The sequence below is a fragment of the Drosophila yakuba genome, chromosome 3L, assembly GCF_016746365.2.
Source record: "Drosophila yakuba strain Tai18E2 chromosome 3L, Prin_Dyak_Tai18E2_2.1, whole genome shotgun sequence".
Classification (NCBI taxonomy): Eukaryota; Metazoa; Arthropoda; class Insecta; order Diptera; family Drosophilidae; genus Drosophila; species Drosophila yakuba.
This window is the reverse complement of record NC_052529.2, coordinates 14,457,852-14,484,742: the sequence shown is the minus strand read 5'-3', so window position 1 is coordinate 14,484,742 and position 26,891 is coordinate 14,457,852. Positions and strand designations below refer to the sequence as shown.

The following is a 26,891-nucleotide window of genomic DNA, read 5'->3' as shown; positions in this document are numbered from 1 at the left end:
TCGGATACTGATAACTTGGTCTGGATAGCCTCACCTTGCTCAATCATTTACATTTGTAGGAGCCCCCAAATAGATTCCCATCTGTGACTAATCCCAAGCTTAACTGCGATCATTAACCATATATCAAAGTAGACTGTAAATAGTCCTCCACACAGAGCAGAAAGTCGCAGCAATAAACCGAGATGCCCAATGAGCTTTGTCAGATTCAAACTACCAAAACGGTAATTTGGTTTCATGGAGTGTCGCCTATAAGCCCATAACATCCAACGGTCCATTTGAAGTCTCGTCCCCACGCCACACCACTCGCCACACCACTAGGCACACCTACCCCCCAGCTCCTATCTCTGGTTACACGCAATAGGAACAAAATCATGGGTATTAAGTGTACACCGGCAAAAAATGTCATTCACTTTCATGCAAATAGCTTAACCATCCTTTATGAATATATAAATAAAGTCCTCACGAAAATATTCTTTATATCCAAGAAATAAAACTAGTTTTATTCAGTTTATTAGTTTCTTTCAAAGTATGGCTTGTATAGGCCTATGATTCCTTCTTGTACCGTTTCATAATTCTATTTCTTATTGCCGCAGTGTAGGAGAAATCAACATAGAACACACAAAATATTACAACAATTTGCATAAAGCCTGTTACTGTTACGATTTCGAGACGACGGCGATTCCAACAGCGATGGGACGGCGATGGCGTCTGTGGCATGCAACATCCGAGATACAGATACGCCACAAGCCACGCGGCTAACGGCGAAAAGTGTGCGCTGGACGCTCTTGAAGTACATGCACGTACATCAAAGATGGAATGGAGATGGGATGGGGCCGTGGATGGGGGGTGTCGTATGTACTGGGGATAGGATGGGACGGGATCGGATGGGATGGGATCGGATTGGGTCGAGATGCCAGGCTACACGTACAGTTAGACGAAGGCGTTTGCAGAGCCGGTTTCCTCGCTCCTGGACACCGGCCTGTACCATTATAATTACAAGAACAACAAGTTATGGCAGGTGCCAGGGATCCATGAAAACCAAGCCAGCGAAATGTGAACAGAGACCGAGCCGGCCCGTCAGCTGGGGATTTAATGCTGGAAATTATATATCATTTTAATAATAACGCATCAAATTACATCAACGAAATACTCGTGCCGAGACAAAACGTCTAGGAAATGAAAGATCAAACTGTGATTGGAGTTTCTTCAGGTGGGTTGGCAAAATCACATCGCATTGTGTGCGATTTCCGCGAAAAGGGAGAGAACAGATGTCATTGCTCAAAGCGAATCAAAGTGGGGTATTTTCTCAGCCATATACTTAGTGTATGAATTAGTAACTTAATTATTGGGAATTTTATGGAAGCTTTTAGTGCTAGAGGCTGGTAATGGAGCGGATGCGAATTCTTAAGAAACGAGAGATGGACTAATAAATATATTTAATTTAAAATTCAAAGCGTTATAAATCCTTTACTTTAACGAAGCTGTTACAGAAATCTCTAAGCATTTTGCACGTAAGCTGTTTGTTTCAGCTGACGATAGATCTTCCCCTCTTTTGCTTGTTTATGTTCATCATATATATTCACCCCTTTTTATTTAGCATAGTCTCCAATACAGCGTTCCCTCCTTTTGCCAATTCCATTTCGACTCCATTCAATTTCAATAAGCTATCTCAAGCTTCGTGTTCTGTGATTGGGGAAAACAATTAATCAACATGGCTAGGTAGCTCCCTGCAGCCACCGTTTTACAGAATAGATAACTTTCAGTTATCATATCACGTACAAATTGAGAATACTGAATGCTTCCCAGCGCGCAGTGCAAACTGTCAGATACAAAACCTTTTGCACTCGAAACGCGAATGCCAGGCACTTGTGCACTTCTCATCGACTGACATCGATCCCATCGATGCTAGCTGCATAATCTCTGCTCTCGAACTGAAATCCCCATATTCCTCATTCCAGTACCGATAAACCAAAACCACTTGACGTTGGATGCTCTAAGCCGAGTGCGCATTAACTAAAAGCCGCCACTATCGACAGAGGAGGAGCGAAATAAAAAACATTTACGGAAAACTATTTGCAACAATTTTTCACAGTCAGCTGCCATAATTTTTCACACAAAACCCCAGCCAGATGAACAGGGTCCAGTGCTTTTTTTGCTTTTATTTTAACACTTTAAACGCTGACGTTTAGACGGGATGGGGAATTGAGGCTTGAGGATGGGATGAGGCTAGATGGGTTATACCGATGGGCCATAGTGGATTCGTGGATGCAACAGTGCATTTCCATTTCTCAGTACGCTGCCCAACGCTTTATAATCAACCGTGGAGTGAGCGTTTTTGACTCTGCACACTACAAAATAATTTGAAAAGCAGAGATGGCTCTTAAAGGAAGATATTTCAACGACGTCTAGATATATTCTGATTTTCAAATTTAAAAAATCACTAAATACTCTATGTATAACATACAAACATATGTAGAACATTTAAATGATAATAAATGATTTGAATATATTTGTATGGTAGAATTAATTGAATGTTTTTCTTGACCTGCCGTTTAATATATCACCAGCTATGAAATTTAACTAGTTTGTGTTTATATATGGGATCCATTTTTTTTTTAAATTATTGGGCAATAAATGGCGGCTTTTTCCAGTGCACGGCTCTGCATTTTACTGCAGATGCCTCGCTTGGATACAGATACAGATATACGCCACAATTTATCTCACAGTTTGCAGTCTAAACAAAACCGACTGGCCCGTGGGGAAGTTTTTAGCTGCTCAGCGGCAGGCTCATCGGAATCATCGGACTCATCTCTCCTGCCGGACCATTTGCCATGTCCGCATCCGCATTGTCCAGGTCCCTGGCCCTTTTCCCCAGACTGTCTAACCCTGCGACAGCGATAAATGTTTCAGCATGGCAAACACAAACTACGAAACTCCGGGAAATATACAAATGATTTCGTATTTATTTCAACCGTGCTCGGATCGATGACAGCCCAGCAGAATTCTCTGGATCAAGAGGCTCTGCCGCTCTAGCTCCGCTTCCTCCCTACCAATTTTCCCCCGTCCTGCTCGCTTTTGCAAATTTCTGGTGAGGTTAGCCTAATTATCTATGCGGGCTTGCTCGGTTCCACCATTTGAACATGACTATCCATGGTACAAAAGTCCGTAATTGATGAGCTTGAGGGCAAAGCATTGATGTACGATGGGTTCAGTGCTCGCTAGTCGGATTCCTGAAACTGAATTTCCATAGACTCTACATGTGTTTCTGCACCAGAAGATCAACTGCTGCTGCTTATTAATTTGCCTAAACTAATATTGTGTTATTTTTAATGCAGTTAAATATGCAATTTCATTTATGTGAGATTAGATATGGGTATGGATATGAATGCTTCTTTTATCAAATATAAGCCAATTTCAAAACCTTGTTATATAGTAGGAATGTAACAAGTTTTCTAAGCTTATTAATAAACATAAAAGTTAAAGGACATTGAAAGCATTGTTTCCGTTTGGTTATAAAACCGATAGACATTATTTTACAACTTCAATCATTTTCCATTCACTTTTCATTCCGCGAAAGGATATTCGCGCCCTACACCCAATTTTGCGATTGAACTACCAACTGTTTTTCAGACGCAGCCTCTCTTTGAGTACCTTGAACAGTTTAAGCTGATTCAATTTACTGAATGCAATCCGGAGTTAATCCGAAATGCTTTGATTAATTTTCGGACTTTATATAATCGCATTGGTAATGCGACTGCCATGGAAAAGTTGTTTGTGCAAAAGTTCTCCATGTTTTTTAACCGCGGCACCGGACAATGACTGTGGCACCCGTGGCGAGAGCAGCAAACTAAGATAAAGCCGACAACTTTTTATGCAGCATTTATTTCCATTTATTATAAGTGTATGTTTTTTTGCACTGCGATAACATGGGACTGGAAGGCAAACAGGCAAAATAAAGTAAAACAGAAAACAAAATCTTTCATTGATTTCGCGTATTCCTCGGTGACCCATGCCTCATTCCTCAATTCCTTTTGTCCCGGCTGATAAATGATTTCAATATTATTCTATATAAAAAGGGAACACAAAATAAAATACAGAAACTGCGTCAAATTGCGTCAAAAGCCTGCCAGTCTCATTAATTTCCGCTTGAACAGTAACAAAAGTGAATAAAAAAGGAAAAAATAAAAAACGTCGATATGCCGACCAACATTCAAATGCTTTGTGTGGCTCTCTGCATATTCAATTGCTGGAAAATGCTTTGCGTCGTCCATGGAAAACTATCTGCTAATGAAGGCCCAACCTGCCGCTCGGACAGGAAACGCTTTTCAAGCCCTGCTCCTGATCCGGGAAATGCTATTGGGCATCGGGGAAAGGGCAACGGGATTCGGAATAGAGTTCCTGTGGAAGTGATTCAGCATTTGGCATTGAATCCATTGTGAATGCCGCTCGCAGGCCACATTTATCAGTCATCGCTGGCGGGGCTTAAAGGTTCTGCTTTTCAATAAGATAGAGTACTGATAGACGTTGAATAAAGTGGCCTGAAAATAACGATGGGATGGGCAGAAGGACCTCAAGTTGGTCAGGCGAGGGTTTAAATAAATCTAAAGCTTTCGTGTTTGAGGTTTGATTAATTGCCTCATCTGTCTGCCACATAAATTAATTGTAATCGAAGAGGAGGCTGGAATATGATAATATGATAGGTACGCCTTTTAAAAAGTTTTTAAAAATACATAAAATAACATTTAGTTGTCATTTCAATTACAATGTACGGGTAAGTCTTCATAATTTATTTCTCATAATTTTAAGTACTCATTTTTGCCATAGAACACTGTATAAGAAAAAGACTCCAGTTAAGACGCATATTTCAGTGCATGGCAACACTGACTCCCTTGCTTTTCACTTTTCCACTAGAGACATTAGTTTTCCTTTGCTGTCTTTCCTATGCCATTTTCTCTGGTCCCCCAAATTGCCTCAAATTAAAGGCAGCTTACCCTCGACGCGACCCATGACCGAAAACTTTAAGCCATTTGTCAACACATAGGATCGTGGGCTGGACGGGGGCGTGGTAGGTGTTTTTGGGGCGTGGCGGATGGAGCATGCAAAAATGCGTTGCCCAACGCACCTCTGCATGAAAGAGTGAACGGAGAAAGCAGGGGTGGAAAAAAAAAGCAGGAGAAGAATGGGTGAACGGATGGCTGCTCCAAAAATGGCACCAAAAATACCGATACCGAAACCCCAAAACACGCCTTCCCCTGCAAACACTAACTCAACCCGAAATCCCATTCATTCCCCGTAGACCGACGACCACAGGAAAATTTATAGGCAATAGCTAAAAACAACATCGCTTCACTTGAGCGTGAACAGTGCCAGCCAAAAGTACGACACACAAAATGGCAGTAGAAAAACTTCAATTCGGGTCTTTTTCGATGAGGTTCGGGTTCTCCACATCTCTGGATATAAAAGTCAATGGTTCGCATAACAAAGCACAGGAAAATAAAAAAAACGAGACTCTGAATTTTGTTTGTTTTGTGGATATTCCGTTCCATGAAAAGTAAATTAAGCCATTCCAGCGAAAAAAAAAGGAAAATTAGAAGATACAAAAATGGTTATTTTTTGCGAATTCCACCAAAATTTCCGAAACTAGAGCCGCGCATCACCTGCCACAATGGCTAGTCGAAATAAAAAAAAAAAACAAATAGGGCTGCGGAAGTTTCGACAAAGAATCAAGAAAATGTTTGTTTCAAATTTGTTCAAGCGAAGACAATCCCGAACAGATGAAAAAACCTTTGCTATCTGACAACATGCATATATAGGGGAAGCCAAACTTTTGACAACTCGAAGTGAATTTTGGTTTTTGGTAATTGCTAACCAAAATAAAAATACCAATTGTGCGTCTGGCTCATTGCAGATAATGGAAACCAAAAACTTTTGCCACAGGGTTCACTCTGAAAATCACCTGACAGGGGTTAAGTTAAAGGACTTACAGGTAAGACTCCATAAAACTTTTTATTAGGATTCCAACTAACTGAGTGCGACACTTGGCTCGTCGAATTATTTGCGTATTTATGGCTGACCCTTTTTCGGGCTACGATCTCCTCCACTAAACTTATGTAGGTCCAAACCCTCAACCCTCTGGAGAAAACTTTTCGGCAATTGGCTTTAGGCGAAAGTTTTTGGCAGTTCTGATGCCCAGGGCTTGGTGCTCAGAACTAGGTTTGAGTTAGTGTGCCTCACATAGATTTGAAAATAATTGTGTTACTCACACTCACACTCGATGAATGCTAAGGCTTCCAAGCATGCATTTTGGGTTTAAGGTCAATAGCTTGGGGTTTGAAGACTTACCTAAAAGAAAAAAAGGAAAATAAAAATTAGTAAGTTAAGAAGTTATATAGTACCCACATATTTTAACTTAATTTTAATGCAGACAAAATGTTACACTCATAAACAAACAAACAATTCCTTAGGGTTGCTATTCAAGGCGAAATACTAAATGAACTATCCATCGAAGTTTATCTCCCCTTGAAAAAGCATTAAACATTTTACGATTATACAATCTAGCGAATCTCTTGGCTCATCAGAATTCCGTGCACCTTGAGCAAGAGATACAATCACTCAAAAAGATTCCTGATTTCATTTTGATGGCTTTTAATCAGCTTAAAAATTAGTAGCCATAAAAGGAACTCACTCCTCCATTGGTGGAGGGTCCTATGTCAGTGGCAAGATTATTATGCTTAATGATGTACAACATAAAAATCCTTTTTTACGATATGCAAAAGCATTTTGATAATTTGCTTTAAATAATAAACAAGAGGAGAATTCTCCTCGCAGTCCGTGAGAGTCATCACCGAATGCAGGCAGGCAGCCATAAAAAGTTTGAGCGTGCCGTAAAAAACACTTAAAGGAGCTGAATCAGAGGTGGTAGGAAAAGGAGGAAAGCCCCTAATGGGTTGCTTAAGAACACGTTGCCACTTTGCCAGGGAGAGGAGAAAAATCATTTTCATGTAAATTGACACGTTTCATTATGAAGATGGATCTGCAAAGTACAAGTAGTGGTGGCGTATCTGCTGGTACAGGGAGCTGGGTCCCACGTTGGGCGCCATTTACTAAGAGGGCTAAGATGATGAGCTGCAGCACCAGGAGCTGAATGTGGTTGTCATTGCCAGGGTAACAACTAACCGAAGGGAGAAAATCTGAGAAGTGGAGAGCCACGTATCATCGTGGCACACATTGTGGTCGGACTTGCCGGTTGCGAAACATGATATGATATGCGGTAAATAAACAGCCAGACACCAAGCTCACATTGTTCTTGTTTTCATTTTTTTTTTGTGGTGTGGTGTAAGGAGTGGAGATTTGCGGGTTTGAGGTAGCAACAATTGGCCGGTAATCCCTTTTGATTTCGAAACAGGAAGCAGCCCAGCGTGACAAGTTTTAAGTTTCCACATAATTAAGCGGTTCGATTTGTGTGTGCTTTAAAAAGGTGATGAAAAGGGTGAGCAATATTGGTAATAAACACCCCTGTATATTTATAATCTTTAATTCTTTTTGTTTGCATATTTTTTTATGTTTATATTTTATAGCCTCATAAAAATGGGAAAGGTAATAATCCAAATGTATTATTGAAAATTATTTCGTACAGCTATAGCACATATGCACTTTCTGAACACCTCTAAGTTGTTAATAAAATTTTACGGTTTCATCAGGAGAACATTAAAATTTGTACAAAAGAAAGTACCCCGTTTTTATATGGCAATTTTATGCTTAACCAAAGGCATACAGTATTTCAGTATTTCAGCACGAATTCTCAAAGCTCTCAAAGTTACGATCTGTTAACCAGCCGACTTTCCTTCGCGGATCGAGAAACCTATCCTATCATTAGCATTTTAACCAGCTCGTTCAGCCAGACCGCCCCCCAATCCAGATGACCGGCAATTGTGGTGAAGCATTCTCGATGCTTTCACCCAGGTCTTAACCCCCTGCTGGTGCCAGGGGCTCTGAAGTGGACACTCTAACCGAGTCGACTGTAATTTTGTACACATGCTGATATCGCTGAACCAAATCACTTATTCAGGCGGTGGAGAAAAATAAAACGTGAGTTCGTTTCCCTGGCATCTGTTTTTCTTATGCTCACCTATTTACAACCGCTTTAACCTAATTTCATTAGAGTTTTGCCGGCGGGGACGGTGCTGGCTCCCCAGTCACCGCCAACTCAATTAAGCCGGAGATAAAAAATCAAATGGACCACTATGCTGGCTGCAGACCTCAACACTCTCATTTGCAGTTGAATGTAAAATGTGAAATGGGAGCGGAGAATTGAATGCAGCATGTGGTTGTGAACCTGGTGGCCACTCATCGTCACCAAGCATGTCAAGTGTTTTTAGCCGCAGCCCCTCCTCGTGTGTTTCGTATTCGTATTCTCCCCATCCCGCCGTCAACATAAAAATCCAATTTTCGTAATTAAAAAAAATATAAGCCATGCAATACAGCTGCCTTGGGGGCATTCGCAGGGCCAGAGTCCGAGTCTCATCTCATTAGAGCACTTCCCGTAGTGGCTGCAGGCTGCCTCATCATGGCCCTTCCCCGCCCATTTAACGGTGGCATAAACTCTTGAGACCAACCAAATTCACTACATTGCAAAAACACTTATCAACTTAATTCGTTTCTTAAATAATTAATGAATTAATTCCTTAAAAAAATGCTGTATCTTATGATTGAAAATGTGTAAAGAAAACTGTAGCCAACACTTATTACACTCTACTTTGTTTTGACTTGTTTCTTTCAGTGTAAAAATTAACAAATCTGAAGCTGGAAATTCAGTTTTAAAACCATTGAAGAGCGAAAAAAATGAATAGAATGAAAAATAAATAAACAAAAAATGTAAGAAAGAGGGAACAGCGCGAAAGAGATGGAACAACAAAACAGACAAAGAGGGCAGCACTGAATTGAACATTTATTCTGTGCCCTGCTGGCTCTCATCGTGTGTATGAAGCACTTGAAACCAGCATATCATCGTTGGCTATAGACAAAAGTCGGGGCAGCAGAAAGAGATGGGGCATGTGAAAGGAAGGAGACAAAAGTAGGGGCAGGGAAAGGGACAGCAGATCGGCCATCAGTGTCCAAGAATCGTTAAAACGCTTAGCACGTTTTTAATTATGCCAGCGAATGGAACACAGCGCGCTATTCGAGGACTCAAAAGGGGGCGGGTGTAGCTGGGGGCGTGGCTTGGGGGCCAGCGCCCTTAATTTTCGGTGATACGCTCCAGACGGCAGACTGCGAATTCCACTTAACTTCAGTCAGCTTTTTCATTGTCTGGCCATTCGTCAAATGCAAATTGCAGTTTTGCCGACAGGAAAACAACAGAAATTGTATGTAAATTTGAGCACCGAGGAATAATAGATCTGTTAATGGTTCCGAAATAAATCAATAGGGCTTAAATTTAGTCTGCTATAGCTTTTTATCAGTTAACATTTCAGTTAACATTTCTCAAATGCAATGTACTGGTCAAATATATCTTGACAGATTTTATAAAATTTCTACTAAACGTATATGTCAGAATGCTTTTAGTTGTCATATGCTTTAAACACTTTGAAGTACTTATGGATTAAGTTTTTATTTGGCAAGCAAGCTATAAAGTGCCTAATAGCCTTTAGTTAACTAAAGAATACTGCAAGCTTATTCGCATTTCTATAAAATATTACATTTCTTAAAAGCCTGCCCAAGCTCTCTAAAATTTTAAGCCACTTTAAAACACTGCCATTTTGCTTGCCATGCATGAGCTTTGTCTGCAAAACAATAAAGAATGCACAAATATTTAGCAACAAACAGGAAAAATAGATATAAAAAAAAATAATTTAGCGAGAACAGATAAACTGCTGCAGGATATGAAAACTAAAAACAAAATCCAGACAAACTTGTTGGCTTGGCCTGAATATCTCTCTGTAAATTGTCCTGAAGCAATATACTGAACAATAAAAAAATTTGATAAAATAAAATACAATTCGGATAAATGGTAAAGAAAAACGCAGGCCATTTTGTGATTTTTCTGTTTTGTTTTGTTTTGTTTCGGTATGGCAATTATTGAGTTGGCTTAGAATTTGCAATTTGGCGAGAAGCTCAACATGTTGCACAGTCGCTGATTTGCTGTTGCAAGTTGCCAGTTGCCGGTTGCCTGTTGCTTTTTTGGCTGCCGCCCCAAACTGCCCGCTGGCAATTTTCACAGTTTGTCAAGAGGCAGTGGAGAATGGTAAAAAAAAGAAACACTGCAGCCGAAATCGCCTCTTTTCCTCTCCAGACATCAGTCAAATGTCCAACTGCAGCAACTGTGGGTGCATCTCGCACCTCCTTTCGGCTCCTTTCCTGTTGGACTTGTTTGGCTGTTGTTTTTCCAGTGTCTGGGCTTAGAAACTCTCGTCTATTGACAGTAGCCATAATTTGTTTGTCTAGCTAACGTGGTCCGGATGAGGTGAAGGGGTGGTCTTCGCTGAAGTCGAGTGGCAATTGCCGGCTTCGCTGATGGCTTAAATATTAGATGTGTGCAGTTTGCTGTTTTTCTGCATTTGCTTGGCCCGTTTGGGCCACAAAAACTGTTGACAGTTATAAATGATGGGGCTGGCTTACCGTGGGGCCAACGACTCATAGGAAGTGGCTATCTGAGGAGTGGACTAGTGACTGCTGGCCAAGCCCCCAAGTCAGTACTTAAGTGTACCTAATCTGGGTGTCAAGGAAAGGAGAACAGTACCGCGGAAGTATAAACTAGAAACATTCTGCTGCTAGTATATAATTTATTAAAATAACTCCAACTGCAGTTGCTGCAGAAAATCTTTTGGTGTCTTAATAATGGTAATTGAAAATTAAAAAATTATTGAAGAGACGTTTTAAAAAGGTTTCTTAATTTAAGCGGTAAAGGCTTTCCACCACCTAAGGCCATTATTTCTCAACAATAATTTCGCAACCGAAATAAAAGCGCCTAAAAACCTAAAACTAAGTGCCAGCCGATACTGAAAAGCAATTTTGAACCATCAGTAGCTATTAAAGCGGCAATTTGCATTCATTTCACCTTCAAAACGGATACCCATATTTTGAACCATGCCATTAAAACGGCACATAAATGTGCTAAATAACTGCTAGTGTTGTAATTCGATATCGCAAAAAATAGAAATCATGGCATTTAACCCATATTAGCCGTGGCAAATTGATTTGGTGGCCATTCCGCCCCCTAACCGCCCACTTCGGACACACCAAAAGCAGTAAGCAAGCGCGCCTATCGTTTATCGTTTTATCGCCGAGCAAATTTCCTTTCAAGATAAACTCACAGACAGAGCAATGGCCATAAATTACGCACTAAAAGTTACACTTACGAGCCAATGCCCAAGATAAATGTGCTCAGATCGATCTATCGGCTCAGATAGCCATCGATTGAGTTTGAATTCGAGTCGGGGGGCTTTCACTCTGCAAATAATATAATCGATGCAAGGCATATTGGTAATCGAGGCAAGGCTATCGCAACAATTTAATCGCCAACTTTAATTGTAAATCTTTTCGCACAAAAAGTGGCACACCATATAGACCACAGACTATTAATGGCTCGATTCGGCTTGCTTTGCTTTTGGCTTTTGGCTTTTGGCTCGGCATTAAAATAATGCTCTGGTAATAGTTCGATGGCCATAGGCGTTATGCCGGCCAGCCATATAAGGTCCTCGGCTCCCTGACATGGCCAGCAATTTTCACTCGATGCATTGACAGGTGGCCAACATGCAATGCTGGTTATGCATAAGCCCAAGGAGCTGCCATTGCAATTAGCTCAGTTGCGAGCAGGTGGGGCATACACACACATACTGCAGCCACAGTTGACCACAAAAATATGTCCAGTCTGCAACGGATGTTGAAAAAAATCAGCATTCTGCTTGATTGTTTGCTCACCTGCTATGCAAGCGAAAGGGAAGTGAGTAAATGTGTGCTAGACTGACTGAGCTGGGGTTCTAGAACATCGACCGTTTTGAATAAGAAAGGCTTTTATTGCAAACAGATGGTCCGCTTTGAATACTCTAGGAAATGACGCAATATAAACACAAGTAAAACATAATACTAAGGAAAGTACCTGATGTAAAAATGATACTTAACCAATTAAATACAATATAATTTCGTTCCTAAAAAATTATATTTTTTTTGCTAAAGTATATCTGTTGTCCCACAAGACAATCTGTCCTGTGTGATATGCCAACTGCCTTCAATCAAAGAGCGCCAACATCGAATTTTCCCACCTCACAACCTGAAGAACCAGTCAAAAGACCCTTAAAGGCTGTCATGCGGGCTAGTTTCTTTTTTTATCACACCGCACTTTAAGTATTTTTGAGCCCGAGATGGGACACTCAGCCCGATTTCCCAGATCCAGATACAGAGTCAGAGTCAGAGTCAGATGGATGCTGAGGCTGCAACTACAACCAGTATCTGCAGGTGCTCTGATTGTGTTTGCTTGTCCGGCATGCGTGCTGCAGATGATCTGCAGGGGAACTCGGGACTCCCTGTGCCAATCTCCCTCGAACCCTCGAAGTGAATACAGAGATTTTAATTAAATTAAACTTTACTCTGAGACACGTGTCAGGCGGACTGGCCGGCATCTCGTGCTATCGACATCTCTCGATGGGCTGTGGGCAGTGCGATTTTTACGACAATTTTTTTTGTGTGCTGCTACCAGTTTGTTCTTGCTTGTGTTATTCAATTAAAGCTGGGACTGTGCTTCGGTTTTAATTGCATGAAAAATGATTCTGTTGCTATTCTCGTGCTTTGGCCAGAGGAAGAGGTTCCTAATTGATTGCCAGAGATTGGGTTTTTGAGGCCCGTGTGGATGCGAATATTTCAATTGGTTTGCCTTGCCAAGGCTAACAACCATTTGAAGATTGCAGTGAGAGAAATTAGTTGCGTATCAAGCAGCAAAACAACATGCAGCTATTAAAATGAATTTAAAAAACCAAATTGTATATTTTCCATGAAAATAGGTTAATCCCCTTTCTTTTTCATAATAAAGTCATTCAAAATCCACACCAAGAACCTTCGCGTTTGACCTGACTTATCCACCTAATTTTCCCCTTATGCCTGACCCATATCAACATTTATTCTCAACTTTCATTCCTTTTAGCACATAAATAACCTTTTCCACATTTCACGGGGCTCGCAAAACATTTGACTTGTTCTCCCACTCCCCAAAAAAAAGTGAATCTATCGTGTCTTGGGGTATTTTATCCGACAAAAACATGCACAAATGTGGCTGCTCCATAGACCGGGCTCGTAAACCCAACACAATTTGGTCACGATTTAGACGACGCACACGCCAAAAATTCATCAACATGCAAAGCTCTATTTTCTCCTGCCACACAGCCAATCAACCAATTTGCCTGATAAGAAGCGTTTAGCTAAAAACATGCGCCAAATTACACCGAATTTCTCACTGTAATGTGAACAACGCCCCAGCTCGACAGCTCCATAGCCCCATACCTCCGCATCCCCAAAACCTTCGTTCTCCGGCAAAATGGGAACTAGTTTTTATGGCTCCGACATAAATCAAAAGAGACCTTCCCATGCCATTCGGAACAATCGAAGTTTTGTGACGCGTCACGCAAATCTCGATAGCAACGCACATACCCATGAAAATGGAGTCGAAAAAAGAAAACAATTTCCACTTGTCAAAAAAGGGAAATTTCATTTGACGTAATGTCAGGAAGCCCCAGGGGGGCGGGGGTGAATAAGGAAAGCTGCAGATTATCTCCCAAACGCAATTTTGCTCTACCGTAAAACAGGCGAATCACAAATCATTGCTGGCATTGCGATTCGTCATAAGGGGAAATCAGGATGAATTCTCATCATTGGCCTATTCCCATTCCGATTCCCTCATTGTAATTAACGCGACCATCCAATTTGAGTCGCCAAATGTCGCATGATTGATCCGAACATCAGTCAGACATCAGACATCAGATGTCCAAACTGGCCAAAAGCGCAGCTGCCCACCATTTGGCCTTTTCGGTTGGGCCAACTAGACTCTTGGCTTTCAGTTGGCCATCACGCAGCTTCATAATTACCTGCTGCCCACCAAGGCCATCTATTTTTACTCTCATCATTGGCTTTATCAGCTAGTGATCTCAGCCCTTGATCCAAAATTGTTAACAGTTTCTAAAGAGACAGTTTCCAATTTGGCTTGAGATATTTTTCTGCTTTTTCAACTAATTTTACTTTTAGCTAGATGTATGCACTTACACAACTAATACATTGTATTTATCTACATTGTATTTATGACGCAAGACTATAGTTTCCTACAATTAAACCTTGATTACATAAAATACCGCGCTTTTTTATTAGCTTTGATTATATACTACCCCACGCCCACGACCACATGGCTTTGTCTTCTTCGGGGTCTTAGCTGATTGCTCCACATATGCACGCTCCACAAGTCCGAGATGATTTACAGTTATGACAATTTTAAGTTGGTTCATTAGTGGCACACACAGATACATTACTTCAAATGGCTGTGTGCGTGCCTGAATGTCTGTGTTATGATTGAAGATGATTACAGATGCCTTGTTATGGCTGCTGAAGACCCCTTTACCCCTGCCATTCCCCCGCGGAAAACCCCGATCATTATCCATTTGTAGTTGTCCCCGGTCTTCAGCTGCTCATCTGGATCTCCACAAACAGTTCCGTGGTGTGTGTGCACTTTAATTAATAGCCACTGTCAGCATTTTTGAGTAAAGCATCCGCCAAGAGCCCCCGCAATGGCCCACAGATTTGAGTTGCATTTAAGTAGCTGCATTATGGCCATAACTACACAGCTAAATTATATCTAACTAATGGCTGTTTGCGTACTTTTCCAACAGACTGCCATGTGAGTTTTTGGGGGCGGGAGCGGGTTTAACGTTAATTGAATGATTTTTGCTTGCTTGAGATTCCAGAATCGTTTTACTTTTTTCTTCCTACATGCCAGCAGTATGTTGCACAGAACTTTCTCTATTTGGTTGTGGCAAGTTTTTCACAGAGGAGTGTTATGGAACTCAGAAAAAGTGGAGAATTTCTGATTATCGTTAATCGCGTGTTAAAGAGGGAGCTTTGATACGTGAGTCACGTAGGCTGGGATATTTATTTCTTAATTGATATTGATCAACAGAAACCGTTCTTACAACACATCAAATTCTTTATATCATATCATTTAAAACAAACTTATTTTTCAGACAATGTAAAAGACTGCAGTCTAAACTGAAGCCACAAACTTGATAAGATCCAATTAATCAACGTAAATCAAATAACAGCGCACTTGGTTTCGTTAGACGATCAAACTAAATTGTTTACTGTAGTTTTTTAATTTCTATTTCCTGTCTAAAGCCATTTCCACTTTATTGGCACTTTTTATGGATGTTTTTTAAGCATTCCTTAAAGGATTATAGCAGAAAATGATCTTTTTATCTCGGAACACGACAATGCTTCCTAATGAATCCCACTTTGATCGTCCGAAATCCAGTCCATATACGATGCACCGCTGACATTTAACTTTGTTTCTTTTCTCCTCGCCATATATACCATATACCATATGCCTTATATATAGGTACGATTCAACCTACATGCAAACAGGACGGGTCTGTGTGACTGCTCCTCCTTTCCTCACTCGGTTGGAGCATAAAATTTATGATTTGCCTTTTCGGTTTGCCCGTTTTATTTTTTGTCCCCAACAAACTCGTTTGCAGCCTTTCCATTTGTGGACTTCGAGCGCCTGCGTGGCTTCCTTTTTTTTGCCCATTTCAGTTGAGTTTTTAATTAAGTCTTGTGTCGGCTATGCGAGGTGTTAACTGACTTCCAACGGACGATGCCAATTTGTAGCTCCGAGGAGTTCCATTTCCAATCTAAAAATATTGAGGTTTATTGGCCTCCGGGAAAGGGTCCACTTAGTATGTCAGTCAGCCATCTTTGGCGGGACCCAAATATTTCAGTTTATTTTCAAAGAAGTTATGGCTCCTTTGGTTTTACTTTTGTTTGCCCATTGTCTGGGCCCAAACAGACAAACAGACACACAGACAATGGGCATTATAAATTCATCAGACAGACTGGCTTACATACGGCGAGCCCCAGTCCTGCATAATGTATCTGGTTCTGAATCTGGTGGTATCTGAAGTATCCGTAAGATGCCTTTTGCCATCGCAAAATGGCGCAGCGCTTCACAGAACAATGCAAAACAGCAAAGCAGACAGCAAACAACAGAGGAGAAGCAAAAAAAAAAAACTTCGTCTGAGGTTGACATTTGTGTTCGTTCTCCTTTTGTTTTTAATTGTGTCAAATTTTGTATGGCCCGAAGAGGGTGGACCTTTCGCAAAGTGGAGCACTGCGGTGCACATAGGTGCAAATGAAAGCCACTTCATTGAAAGAATCCTGTGGCAAGAGCCTAACAAAAAGATGTGAATGCCACCGATGTAGGTTCGCATTGAGGGGCTTTTGTGGGGGCTTAGTTCAGCACACGGGCGTTAGTTCTCTGATTAAAAGGGACAAACAATATGGGCGAATATGTGTTTCAGTTTCATGCTCTAGTTCATCCGACAAAAGCGGAAATCGCTCTGAGGGAAACAGAAAAGTTTTGCGAAAATTAAAAAGCAAATACAAGTTTTTTCGGAAGAAACATTGTATACATATATCTATATGTAGAGCACCTAAAAGGATATTCTTTGGCATGATGTTATGAAGAGATATAAAAAAGGAAAAAACCTAAAGCCGAAAGATATCAGTTGTTAAACGAATTTCAACAAAAATCAATGGCTTTACTCAAACTAACTCGCATTATATTAAAACATATCAACATTTTTATTTCATGTTTCTCTTTCACATAAACCAGAAATAAAGACTCAACATTGCGTTGCTAGATATCCAAGATACTTTTTGTGCTGCATTTAAATTGTAGCGACCACAAAATGGCCAACTGCACAACGTTTAGTTTTAGTAAACGCAAAATAAAAAAATATATATATATATATTTTGGGGAGCCGTTAAAGGTGACAACTGAATTGTGAATTGCATTTTTGGGGTGCGGTTGGCCAGAGTTATTAAAGCAAATGGTAAATGGGTTGTGCTGGCCGCCAAATGGACTGTCATTAAACGGCTAGCAGTAATTAAATATTTAAACATTTTTACTGGTCCGCTGTCAGCCGAAAGTCAAAGCCAAGCATTAGCATATTGTTAGCAGCTTCAACTCGAATTCAATGGATGGAGCATGAAAATATATGTCAAAACAAAATCCACTTCTGTGGGCGGCCCAAAAGTTGTGTCATAAAATCGGAGCACGGGGACTGCTTTCAATCTACGATTTGTAACTTCAGCTCCAAAGCGTTTTCTGTGTGGGACTAAAGTCTCAAGTGTACGGTACGAATGAATGAAAATATTTGTAGTTTCTTGGTAAATATTTCATTTTTGAGCTTTTACTTTCGTTCTTGGTTGTCACTCGACTAACTGGAGTTCGCCTTGTCATCGCATACAGTTACAATGTCCTGCAGGACATTGGCTTCCGTTAGACAAAAAGATTTTGTTGTCCTTATCGCTTTCGACCAGGCCAGCTAACAAAAGCGTGTACGGATAAATTGCTTGCCGATTCTCTGGTCATTTTTATGGATTTACAGAGACACGCTAGCTTTCCTGCAGCCCACTTCCTGTATCATTGTTTATCTGTGCTTAAGTAGCCGGAAGTAGATTTTCCCATCCCCCGTCAAATTAATTGAGTTGAAAACGCTTTTGTTGCAATTTCCGCACGCATCGTTGGGGGCAAAATGAGATACGTGTAAAAATAAATAAATAATCGTCATCGGCTTAACATTTATTGGTTATAAATTGAACAGCTCAAGCGTGAAATATAAAGTGGATTATAGTTTTAATGGAGACAAACCGACATGGCGAAAACAACAAAAGCCTCTTCCATAGTTTGGTACATATATTAAGGCCCAAATTAAGGGATAAATTGCACAGATAGCAGAAGGAAATGGAAATACAAGAAGGTTGCGTGGAAAACCCAATGAGAGATTATCCCACGGCTTAACGGTGAATTGTTGCTGATGAGCTGCCGGTAATGATGTCGATAACTGTCGGAGTATAAAAGTGTTCGGGCAATAAAAATAAGCAGAGTAGTTTAGGGCTTATTGATATATATGGTTAATGCTTTTTTTATAAAGAAAAAAGGTTCGGTTTTTATGCAAGTTCTGAAAAAAGTTTGTTTTGGTTTTTACCTTTAATATACTGTGATAAGACTACAAGCAAATACACTAAGTCACCAATGAAAAAGTAATCAATTGGACTACAAATTGTTTTCCAAACTGTTATGTGAAATCGAAATCATATTCTTTGATATCGTATTATAGCAATTATTCTGAAGAGAGATAAAGACTTTAATGATCCTATAGATTTTTGTTCAGCCTGCCAATTGTTTTGAAATTGCTATTCAGCTCAGCTGTTTGAGTGTCTGTATTTTCCCAACAGAAAATGGCTTCAATATCCTACTGAGCTTTCCATTTACTTCCGGCCATCATTATCCCTTTTCCGTGTCGAATTCCGCCGAAACGTATACCATTAGATGACGTCAAAACCTTTTCAGAGCAAACAGATTACCGTGGGGCAATGTCCGATTGATGGCTACATGTGTAGACAACTGGGTAACCAGACGCTTTCCACCCACCGCCCACCGCCCACTTTTATACAGAATGCCCGAGCTTCGATCGCAAACACTGGCAAAACCCATGGCAGCCGAAAATAAATTAATCAAAGAGCGCGAAAGGACAACAGTTTAGTTTGCGGAAAGGCGGGAAGGATTTCAGTTTGGTTGTTTAGGAAATCGTAAATCCATTAAAAGCCTCATTTAGAACGCTTTCGACGCATTTAGAGGGGCGAAGTGGAAGTGAAAGAGAATCAGTCCGATTTGGGGATTATTTGTAGGCCCTAAATTGATTCATCCGGCGAGGAGACTCGCACCCGCCCCCGACTAGGACTTTTAATTGTGGACGAATCCGTAATTGATTGTGCCCTCTTATGACTGCTGGCTTTCCACTCAGTTTCCTTTCAGAAGGAAAACAGATTTTCCTGCCCCGCACCGCGCAGCCTCAGCATAATAGATTCGGGGCAAGAAAAGGCCAAGAAAAGGGCTGTGAAATGCGGCAAAAGGGTTGAGTTGTGTCATGCCCTACGGGCTGGCTATTGCCTATGATTATTTCAGCACAGACTAAGGGAATTCTCAACTAATTCCATTCGGCATTCACTCACTCTAATTCATCCGGCCGTGTTTTGCCCTTTGGTTTGGGTAATTGATTTGCGAAATTACATATTTCGTATGCCAGATTTTTGTTTGCACGAATTTCAACAAGAGTGACTGGTTAATTTAGTCAAAAAGGTCTGACTGACAAGCCAATCGGGAAACTTCAGAGATGAAAATTGAAAAATTAGCCTTGTTGAATGGAATTAATATTTAATACACTCTGCTGACTTTAAGGAAAATGTTAGGAGTTGCCCTTGGGTTAAATCGTTCAAAGGTGTCGGGCAACAATGTTATTTTAGGCATTTAAAATGAAATACAAATATTATTGTTCTTTAATTGCCAGGGAAGCACATGCAATCTCATTTTACTGGGCTTATTCTTATCAATAGTCTTTTTACTCCTATCAATAGTCTTTTAAAAAACAAACTTATTATTTATAAATAGAAATATATTTACCTCTAAGTCTTTTCATGATAAAGTGGATAACTTTGCACCATTACGATTAGAGCCCTTATAAATCGAGTTTAAATTCCCCTACTTTCTGACACGGCAATTATATGTTTATATGGTCGGATCATTATCTATCCAATAAACATTAATTCACGCTTCAACACGGCGCCATTATCATTATCAGACACAGAGACGTATCTAGCTCATGAGGCACGGCAAACAGGGCCAAAACACACAGAGCTACAGATACAGATACGGATTCATTTGCAGATACTCCGCTTACAGACAATCGTGATGTGGGCCAAATGCAATCCAGGCAAACAAGCTGCTAAATTTCGCACGCAGCTCTCAAAAGGCATTTAAGCACGGGGTCTGGGGACTCCGGCTAAACCAAAGATGCAGACAGCCATGATGATATGGGGATGGAAGGCTGGAAGGAAGGCAGCAAGGCCAAGAGGAACTGATGACACACAGCCAAGGAAAAACGAGACCAATCAAGAAAAAACGAGTGTGAGGAAAAAGAAGAAGAAAAAACGGCGAGGAATCGCAATGCTAAAGTAGCTAAAAGATACACATGTATCCGCCAGATATCCAGACACCGAGGGAAGTGTGAATTATCCTGCCTCGAAGTATTTAATGCGCTTTACTTATGGCAGCCGGCAACAACAGAGAGACGCCTAAAAATAGCAAAGGAAAAACACATTGGAAACACATAGATGATGATCATCACTCATCCAAAACAAACAGAAAATAAATCGTGGAAAATCAGTTCGCTGAGGGGCTTAGGAACACGAAAAAAAGCTGCTGAAGAAAACGGGTGGAAAATTAATTAAAGAACGTGAAAATGCAACAGGCTGACCCTCAGTTCAAGTTATTAAACATTTCTTGGTTCACGTTACATATTTTTTTGTATTTCTCTTCGGGGATACTCTTAAGCAGGCATTACAAATTACACAGCTCCAAAAAGAACTGGTTTACCTTTCCCCTGCCGAAGCCAAAAAAACGATCTACCTGCCGCTGTTAACCATCTTTTGTGAGCTGCTGGCAGGTAGAATGCGGGCTCGTCGTTCTTCTCTCCTTCTTGTTGTTATTCCTGCCTCATTTCTGCTCTGCCAAGGACCTCCTGCTGTTTTCCCTGGTGGTTGGAAATTGTTTTCTCGACGCAACAGGATATGCATTTTTTCCCTACTTCTGCGCTGCTCTACAAATTGAGTCTGGAGTTCAAATGAAGACATAAAAAATCATTGACCTACATGGGGCCAACAAAAAATGTGGCATATTAACTTCCAGGAATAAAAGCAATACTAGCAAATGGGTTTGGGGTTTTATGGCATTTATTTAGCACAAAAACCAATAAATAAAAAGAAAGAAATACTCATCAAATAGTTGTCACTCTCTAAAATTATTTGCCCAACTTCGTTTAAAATATGAACAAGGTCACAAATTCTGTTTGATTAATCAAAAAAAAGCCGACGGATGATGGTTAAACTGCATTTTAATCCTCATAATAATTAATAAAAAAACTAACGATATATTTATAATTAAATGTTCTTAGCCCAACTACTGCATTCCACAGAAATCAAAATAAATAACAAAACAACCTCTACCCAATGATCTCCTACTTTTTATGGCGCTTTAAATCCGCTGCATTTTAATAGATTTATTTTAAATATTTAAACTCACCTTTCCGCCAACTTTGAGTTCGTAGCCCATGCCCAGCGGCGTTTTCAGTTGCACGGGACAGACGAAGCCGATGTTCCGATGCGGACTTTCCACGCCCGTCTGGTGCTTACGGGTGGTGACCTTGGCCACACTCCTGGTGGGCGTGGCCGCCGTGGAGGCCGAGGATGTGGTGTTCTCCGCTACGCACAAATCCTCCCCGCCGTGGACAGGAAACTTGGAGCACTCCAGATTCTCCGGCCAGTTGAAGTTGTAGGTTTTCATCAGCTTTTCACAAACCCGCGCCGATTCGCACAGAGATCGACAGGGCGGAATGGGTCGTTCCAAGATGGTGCAGACCGGAACGTAGAGGGAGCAGAGGAACAACTGGAGGTCATCGCTGCAGCCGATTTTCACGAGCGGAGCAAACTGATGGACCTCCAGACCCGCCTCCTCCTGCTTGGTATGGCCAATGAGATTGGGCATAATGGTCATGTTGTAGGGTATGTTCTTGCAGATCGATATGGTGATGGGTTCGCAGCGATTGTGATGAGGCAGTCCGTCCAGTTCCGTGCCAGAACTGGACATCAATCCACCGCTGCTGCGATAGTATGGACTCGCGTCGAGGGGGCTTTGATCGTAGCGCTGGACACCCTGTATTAGGGTGGGTAGAATAAACAGGATCTGGCGCCACATTTTGGAATTTTTCGGTATCGCTGTCAAAGAACTTTTGGCGTTTTTTTTCACTTGATTTCTTTAAACACTTTTAACACACACACATGTTGCTCAACTTCGTGCACTCAGTGGTACACCATTGGATATTTATTTGATTTCTTTTTTGCTGTTTAAAAACTTCACTCCCACGAATCACTTAACACCTTTTAAACATTTGCCGGCGGCAAATATTTAGTTTTGTGCTTATAAGCAAATAATAAATATTTATCTCTATTCTCTTATTTGCGTTTGCTTTTCTTTTGCTTTGAATTTTGTTTAGACTTATTTTGCTGATTTGCAGGCTTTCATTTTGTTAAACCGTTTGCATTCGACTGTTGCTATTTGTTGTTGCCAAAATATTATTGTGTCAAAATTGAATTTTTGGAGGTCTTTAGAACTTATTGGCGCTGGCTTTTATCTGACAAAGTACCGGGCTTTACTTTTCTAGCAGCCACATTTTTATCATTCTTTTTGCGCATAAATACCGTAAGCTGTATATCATTTATGCCTCCCCCGCTTTTTGAATTTCTTTATTTCCTTCAATTCGATATATTTCGAAAAACGCGCAAAAAATAACCGAACAAACGGAGTCGAATTCCACTTCTCTCGCACGGGACTTACGTTAAAAGACGAAAACGGAGCCGGACTTCGAGTCGAATTCAATCCGCGAGCACATCCGCATGGCAGGGCATACGCTGACAAACTGAGGAACTGAATGCATGGGGCTCTTTTCAAGCCGCTCTCTCGCCGACTCGCTCTCGCGCTCCCATGCTGAATATGCGCTCTTTCGCTCAGTGTGCGGGAGGGGAGGTTTTATTCAGCCATACGCTGTGCAGTGAAGCACTGGGGGCGACCTTGAATTTGACACTCTCGGTGGGAGAGCCAGTGAGAGAGAGTCGGAGAGAGCGAAGTGAAAGACAGGGCTGTTATGCCATTTGTTTGGATGCTGTCCCGTTCGCACTCTCTCTGCTCTCAACTTCTTGGCCTCCTGTTGATTAGCCGACAGGAGAAAGAAAACATCAACAAACAGTTAAATACGGGAGCATTTAATTAATTAGAATATAAGATAATTATGCTAATAGAAAATTAGGGCCGGAAGCAATGTCCGCCTTAAGGTGTGGGCCACAATCGATGGAGAGTGCTTGTATTAATTTGGTAAATGCTTTTATGTTCTAATTTAAATATAGTTTTAAAAATTTATAAACTAAAAGCAAACCAAAATAAATATAACAGTAACATTTTGCCATTAAAATCCTTGCTAAAAGGAACACATGCAACCGAATGGTAAAAGAGTTGCATTCATATAAGCGAAATATTTTTAAGTTTTCAAAATGTCATAATGCTTAGGTCATCGCACCGTCTTATCTTTTTTTATCAATCCATCGATGCCCGTTACACTTCCCATTGTTCGTCGGTTATCTTCAGCTGTTGCAAGTGCCGTTAGAAGACATTAGCCCTCCACTGGAATGGACCTATGGTGATTACTCTTCCCCGCCTTTCTTTCTCCGTGGAAATACATATTTGCACGCGTTAATTTCCTCGATTTCTGCGACAATTTCTCCGCGCACTTGCATTCGCCATTTAACATTTATCTTTATCTTTGGTTTTTGCTGCCGTTTGTTTATTTGCTCTCTTTTTGCCCCCGACAGTTAATTAAGTCATTAACTTGCGTTTAATCTGCGCCTTAGCATGAGTGAAGAGAACTTATCGCGGGAATTTCTCTAATGACCCCGTGGTGGGTCGCCAAAGGGGGCTGAGGGGGGAGTTAGGCATCTGCTGCCAGTCAATAAACTTGTTATATTGACAATAATGATGACATTTGAGGAGTCTTCCAGTCTTTTGTCTTTGTCACCTGTAGAACCCTTTTCTCCGATCAGGCTTTCTCTGTCTCTGTCGCTCTCTTTCAGCACCAGCCCGGCTCTCCCGCACTCTTTTCTGCGTTAAACAAGTGTTACCGGTTTAGCCGGCAAAGTTCACTTTATGCTTTGCTCTTTTTATCCGCTCTCTTCTTGGCTCCCTCACCCCCAACGCTGCCCCCCGCGCTTTGCTTATTCTTCGCTTCTACACTTCGTCGGCTTGTTTAATAAAAAGCGCCAAAGTTGCGCCGCATAAAAAGGCTCTTTTTCTCAGTCTCCCCCTTACTATCACAAGATACACTGAAAATAAAATCGTTACAAATGCAGATTTTACAAAATGACATACATATAAACATATGGTAAATGATATTTCTACCGAAAGTTGATATTAATATTTATAAGCAGCTTTTCAGTGCAATGTCTGGTTGCATGTCACATATTCCCGACCATTTATGGCTATTTTACAAATGTATAGTAATCATACAAATTGTTTTCTTTTTCAGTGCACGTATGTCTTGGCTTCTGGATCCATTGTTGTTGCTCAGTCGGTTTCCGTTTGCCGCTTGTTGTTGTTGGTAGTGCTGCTGTTTTGCAGTCGCCGCTCATTTTATGTTTACAAGTGAACGAACTTTGACGTTTTGCTCTGTGCCTCTCTTTCTCAATCTGTGTATGTGTCTGTGTCCGTGTCTGTGCTTCTTTTCCGCTCCCACTCGCTTGTTGGAAAGTGATTCCGTTGTTGTTGTCACTGTGCCGTGTCTGTTTTTGGAATATGTAATTTAATGTAATTAAAATGGAATAAAGGGTAAAAATAACACCCCGAATGCAGATGAACTTCATTAGATAAGCGAAAGGAAAATTGAATTAGCAGCCGCTTCTTTCTTACCTATTTGCATTTTTGCTGTTTAGGGCATAATTGCTTTTAATAGCAGTTAATAAAGGTTTTGAAAAGCATGCTATTTATGGAAATTAAACTGGAAAATACATCTTTAATTACATTTTTCATTTCCTTTTTATCCTACTAAAAACTTCTCACTGCGAAAGGGGTTCCACCAAAAATTCGAATATAAATCGTATGTTTAAAATTCAAACAAATATAATTCAAAACAATAATAACAAAATCGAGTTCTTTGAAAAACTCTTTAATTTGCAGCAATATTGGGCACATTAGAAAACATATTTTTCTGAGTGCAGATTTTTAACGTTTTATTGTGGCTAATTTGGCATTACGATGGCGTTTTCCTCGCTGATTTTCCTCTCCACTTAGGCTGATTAGAGTGCCCCTAGTTAACCCTTCTTGTGCAACCTCTCAAGCCTGTGATTATGGAGACTTTGCGAAAGTCCAAAGCCAAAAGAGAAAAAGGGTAACCCAACTCATTTGTAGCCAACAAAATACGAGGGATAAGCAAATCAATCCGCACAAGTTCAGTCATGTTTCGCATGGAAAGCCAAAAAATAAACAACCCCACGGACGCACATGTGGGCTAATGCAAAAGGGACTTGGCCCTAAGCCATAAAAAGGGTTTTCGGTTACTTACATAGAAAAATACAAGTATTTACTTTTCGTTTGACCCTCTGCGAACTGCGAACCACAGCCCCTTGAGTGAGTTGAGTGGGCGTCTCGAGTCACATTAGTGGAAACCCCGCAAAGGTCACGTGGCAGTCAAAAACTTTGGCCAAGAGGCACACACAAATGTCAACTTCCAGCCTAGAGCCTCCAATATGTGCTGGAAAGATTCTAGGTACATTTTCCCAAATGGCAAATGGTACCTATTACAAGGTACTCAGCAGCCATTTTAGCTGCGCCCATAAGTATGCTAGCTTTATTCGAGCTATTGTCCTTCAATAAATGTAATAAAAAATCCGGCTTGCTTAAGTTTATTTTGAAATATACATCCTGCACTTTGACCTCTTATTTTGCAAGTTTAGTTTGTACCGTGCACTAACTAACGAAAGTAGTACCAAACCCAACACTGACCCCCAAAAACCCCCACCCCCCTACCTCTCCCTTGTGAGCTTACTTCCCTCTAATTAGATGTAAGAGCTCTCGGAAAAGCCCCGCAAGGGCATCTCTTGATTAAAAGTTTACAGTATTTGGTTTGGTTTTTGGACTCGGATTTTCACAGATCATTTGTTGCCATTTGGGCAATCACAAACGCCTGCAGCAACTCCCCCATTTTTCCTTTTCTGTTGCAATGACCAGCCAGCCAGTCTGTTCTCATAAATAAAACATTTATTTACTTAAAAACAGCCGACGGCGGAAAGCTCAATTAAATTTTTTGAAAAATTGCCAACGTATCCCAGGCCCAAGCCTGGAAAAAGGGCGATGGTGGGTTGAATGAGAGGGCGGGTTTTCCAACTGGACGTTGGTCAAGCATCGTTTGCGGCAATCAATCAAAATGAGAAACGGAATCTCATTAAGTTCGCCTGCCGCGTTCACTGCCCCACCAACTGTTGAATGACATGGTTGGAAGTCCGAAGGCTCTGCAGGTCCATCAGAATCAAAATTGGAAAGCCAAACTGTTTAATAAATAACTTAAGAAATAACTTAAATGAAAAATATTCACACACCTTCATATCTTATTTCATAAATTGCCCAGATTTTCCCCTAGAAATTCGCTTTAATTCGCTTTCCTCCCCAAACTACCAATAAACACTTCCTGCCACATTTGATTTGCCTGGCATGAAATATAGCGCAATTCTTATGGACAGTTGCCCACCTCCGAGGCTCAGAAGCCTGAGAAGCCTCAGAAGTAGATTTCATAGCTCAACCAACTTTATGACCTCTCCGACCGCGCGCATAATTAATTGCACACCCCGCCCACCGACCGACGCCCACTTCCCGCCACCGCCACCAACAACGCCTCCCCCCGAGGCCAAAGGTCACGAATACCGGAGTTGGCTGTGGTTCTATTTGGTTAAGGCTGCCCCTTGACTGCCTCGTTGGCTTGGCTTTTGGG

At 41.0% G+C, this 26,891-nt stretch overlaps 1 protein-coding gene and 1 long non-coding RNA gene across 2 annotated transcripts in view; one reads left to right on the top strand and one right to left on the bottom strand.

Moving 5' to 3' along the window:
* LOC6534093 (frizzled) overlaps positions 1-22,780 on the bottom strand; it is a 90,998-nt gene extending 68,218 nt beyond the window's left edge. Inside the window, exon 1 of the mRNA XM_002094743.3 lies at positions 21,389-22,780. Within this exon, the coding sequence (XP_002094779.3) occupies positions 21,389-22,060 (672 nt within the window). The 5' untranslated portion in view covers positions 22,061-22,780. The remainder of the gene's footprint in view (positions 1-21,388) is intronic.
* Positions 6,671-8,754, top strand: LOC122319564. Its single transcript, XR_006245170.1, has 2 exons — positions 6,671-8,088; positions 8,162-8,754. It is a non-coding gene; the product is annotated as an uncharacterized LOC122319564 (long non-coding RNA).
* Positions 22,781-26,891: the final 4,111 nt, after the last annotated feature.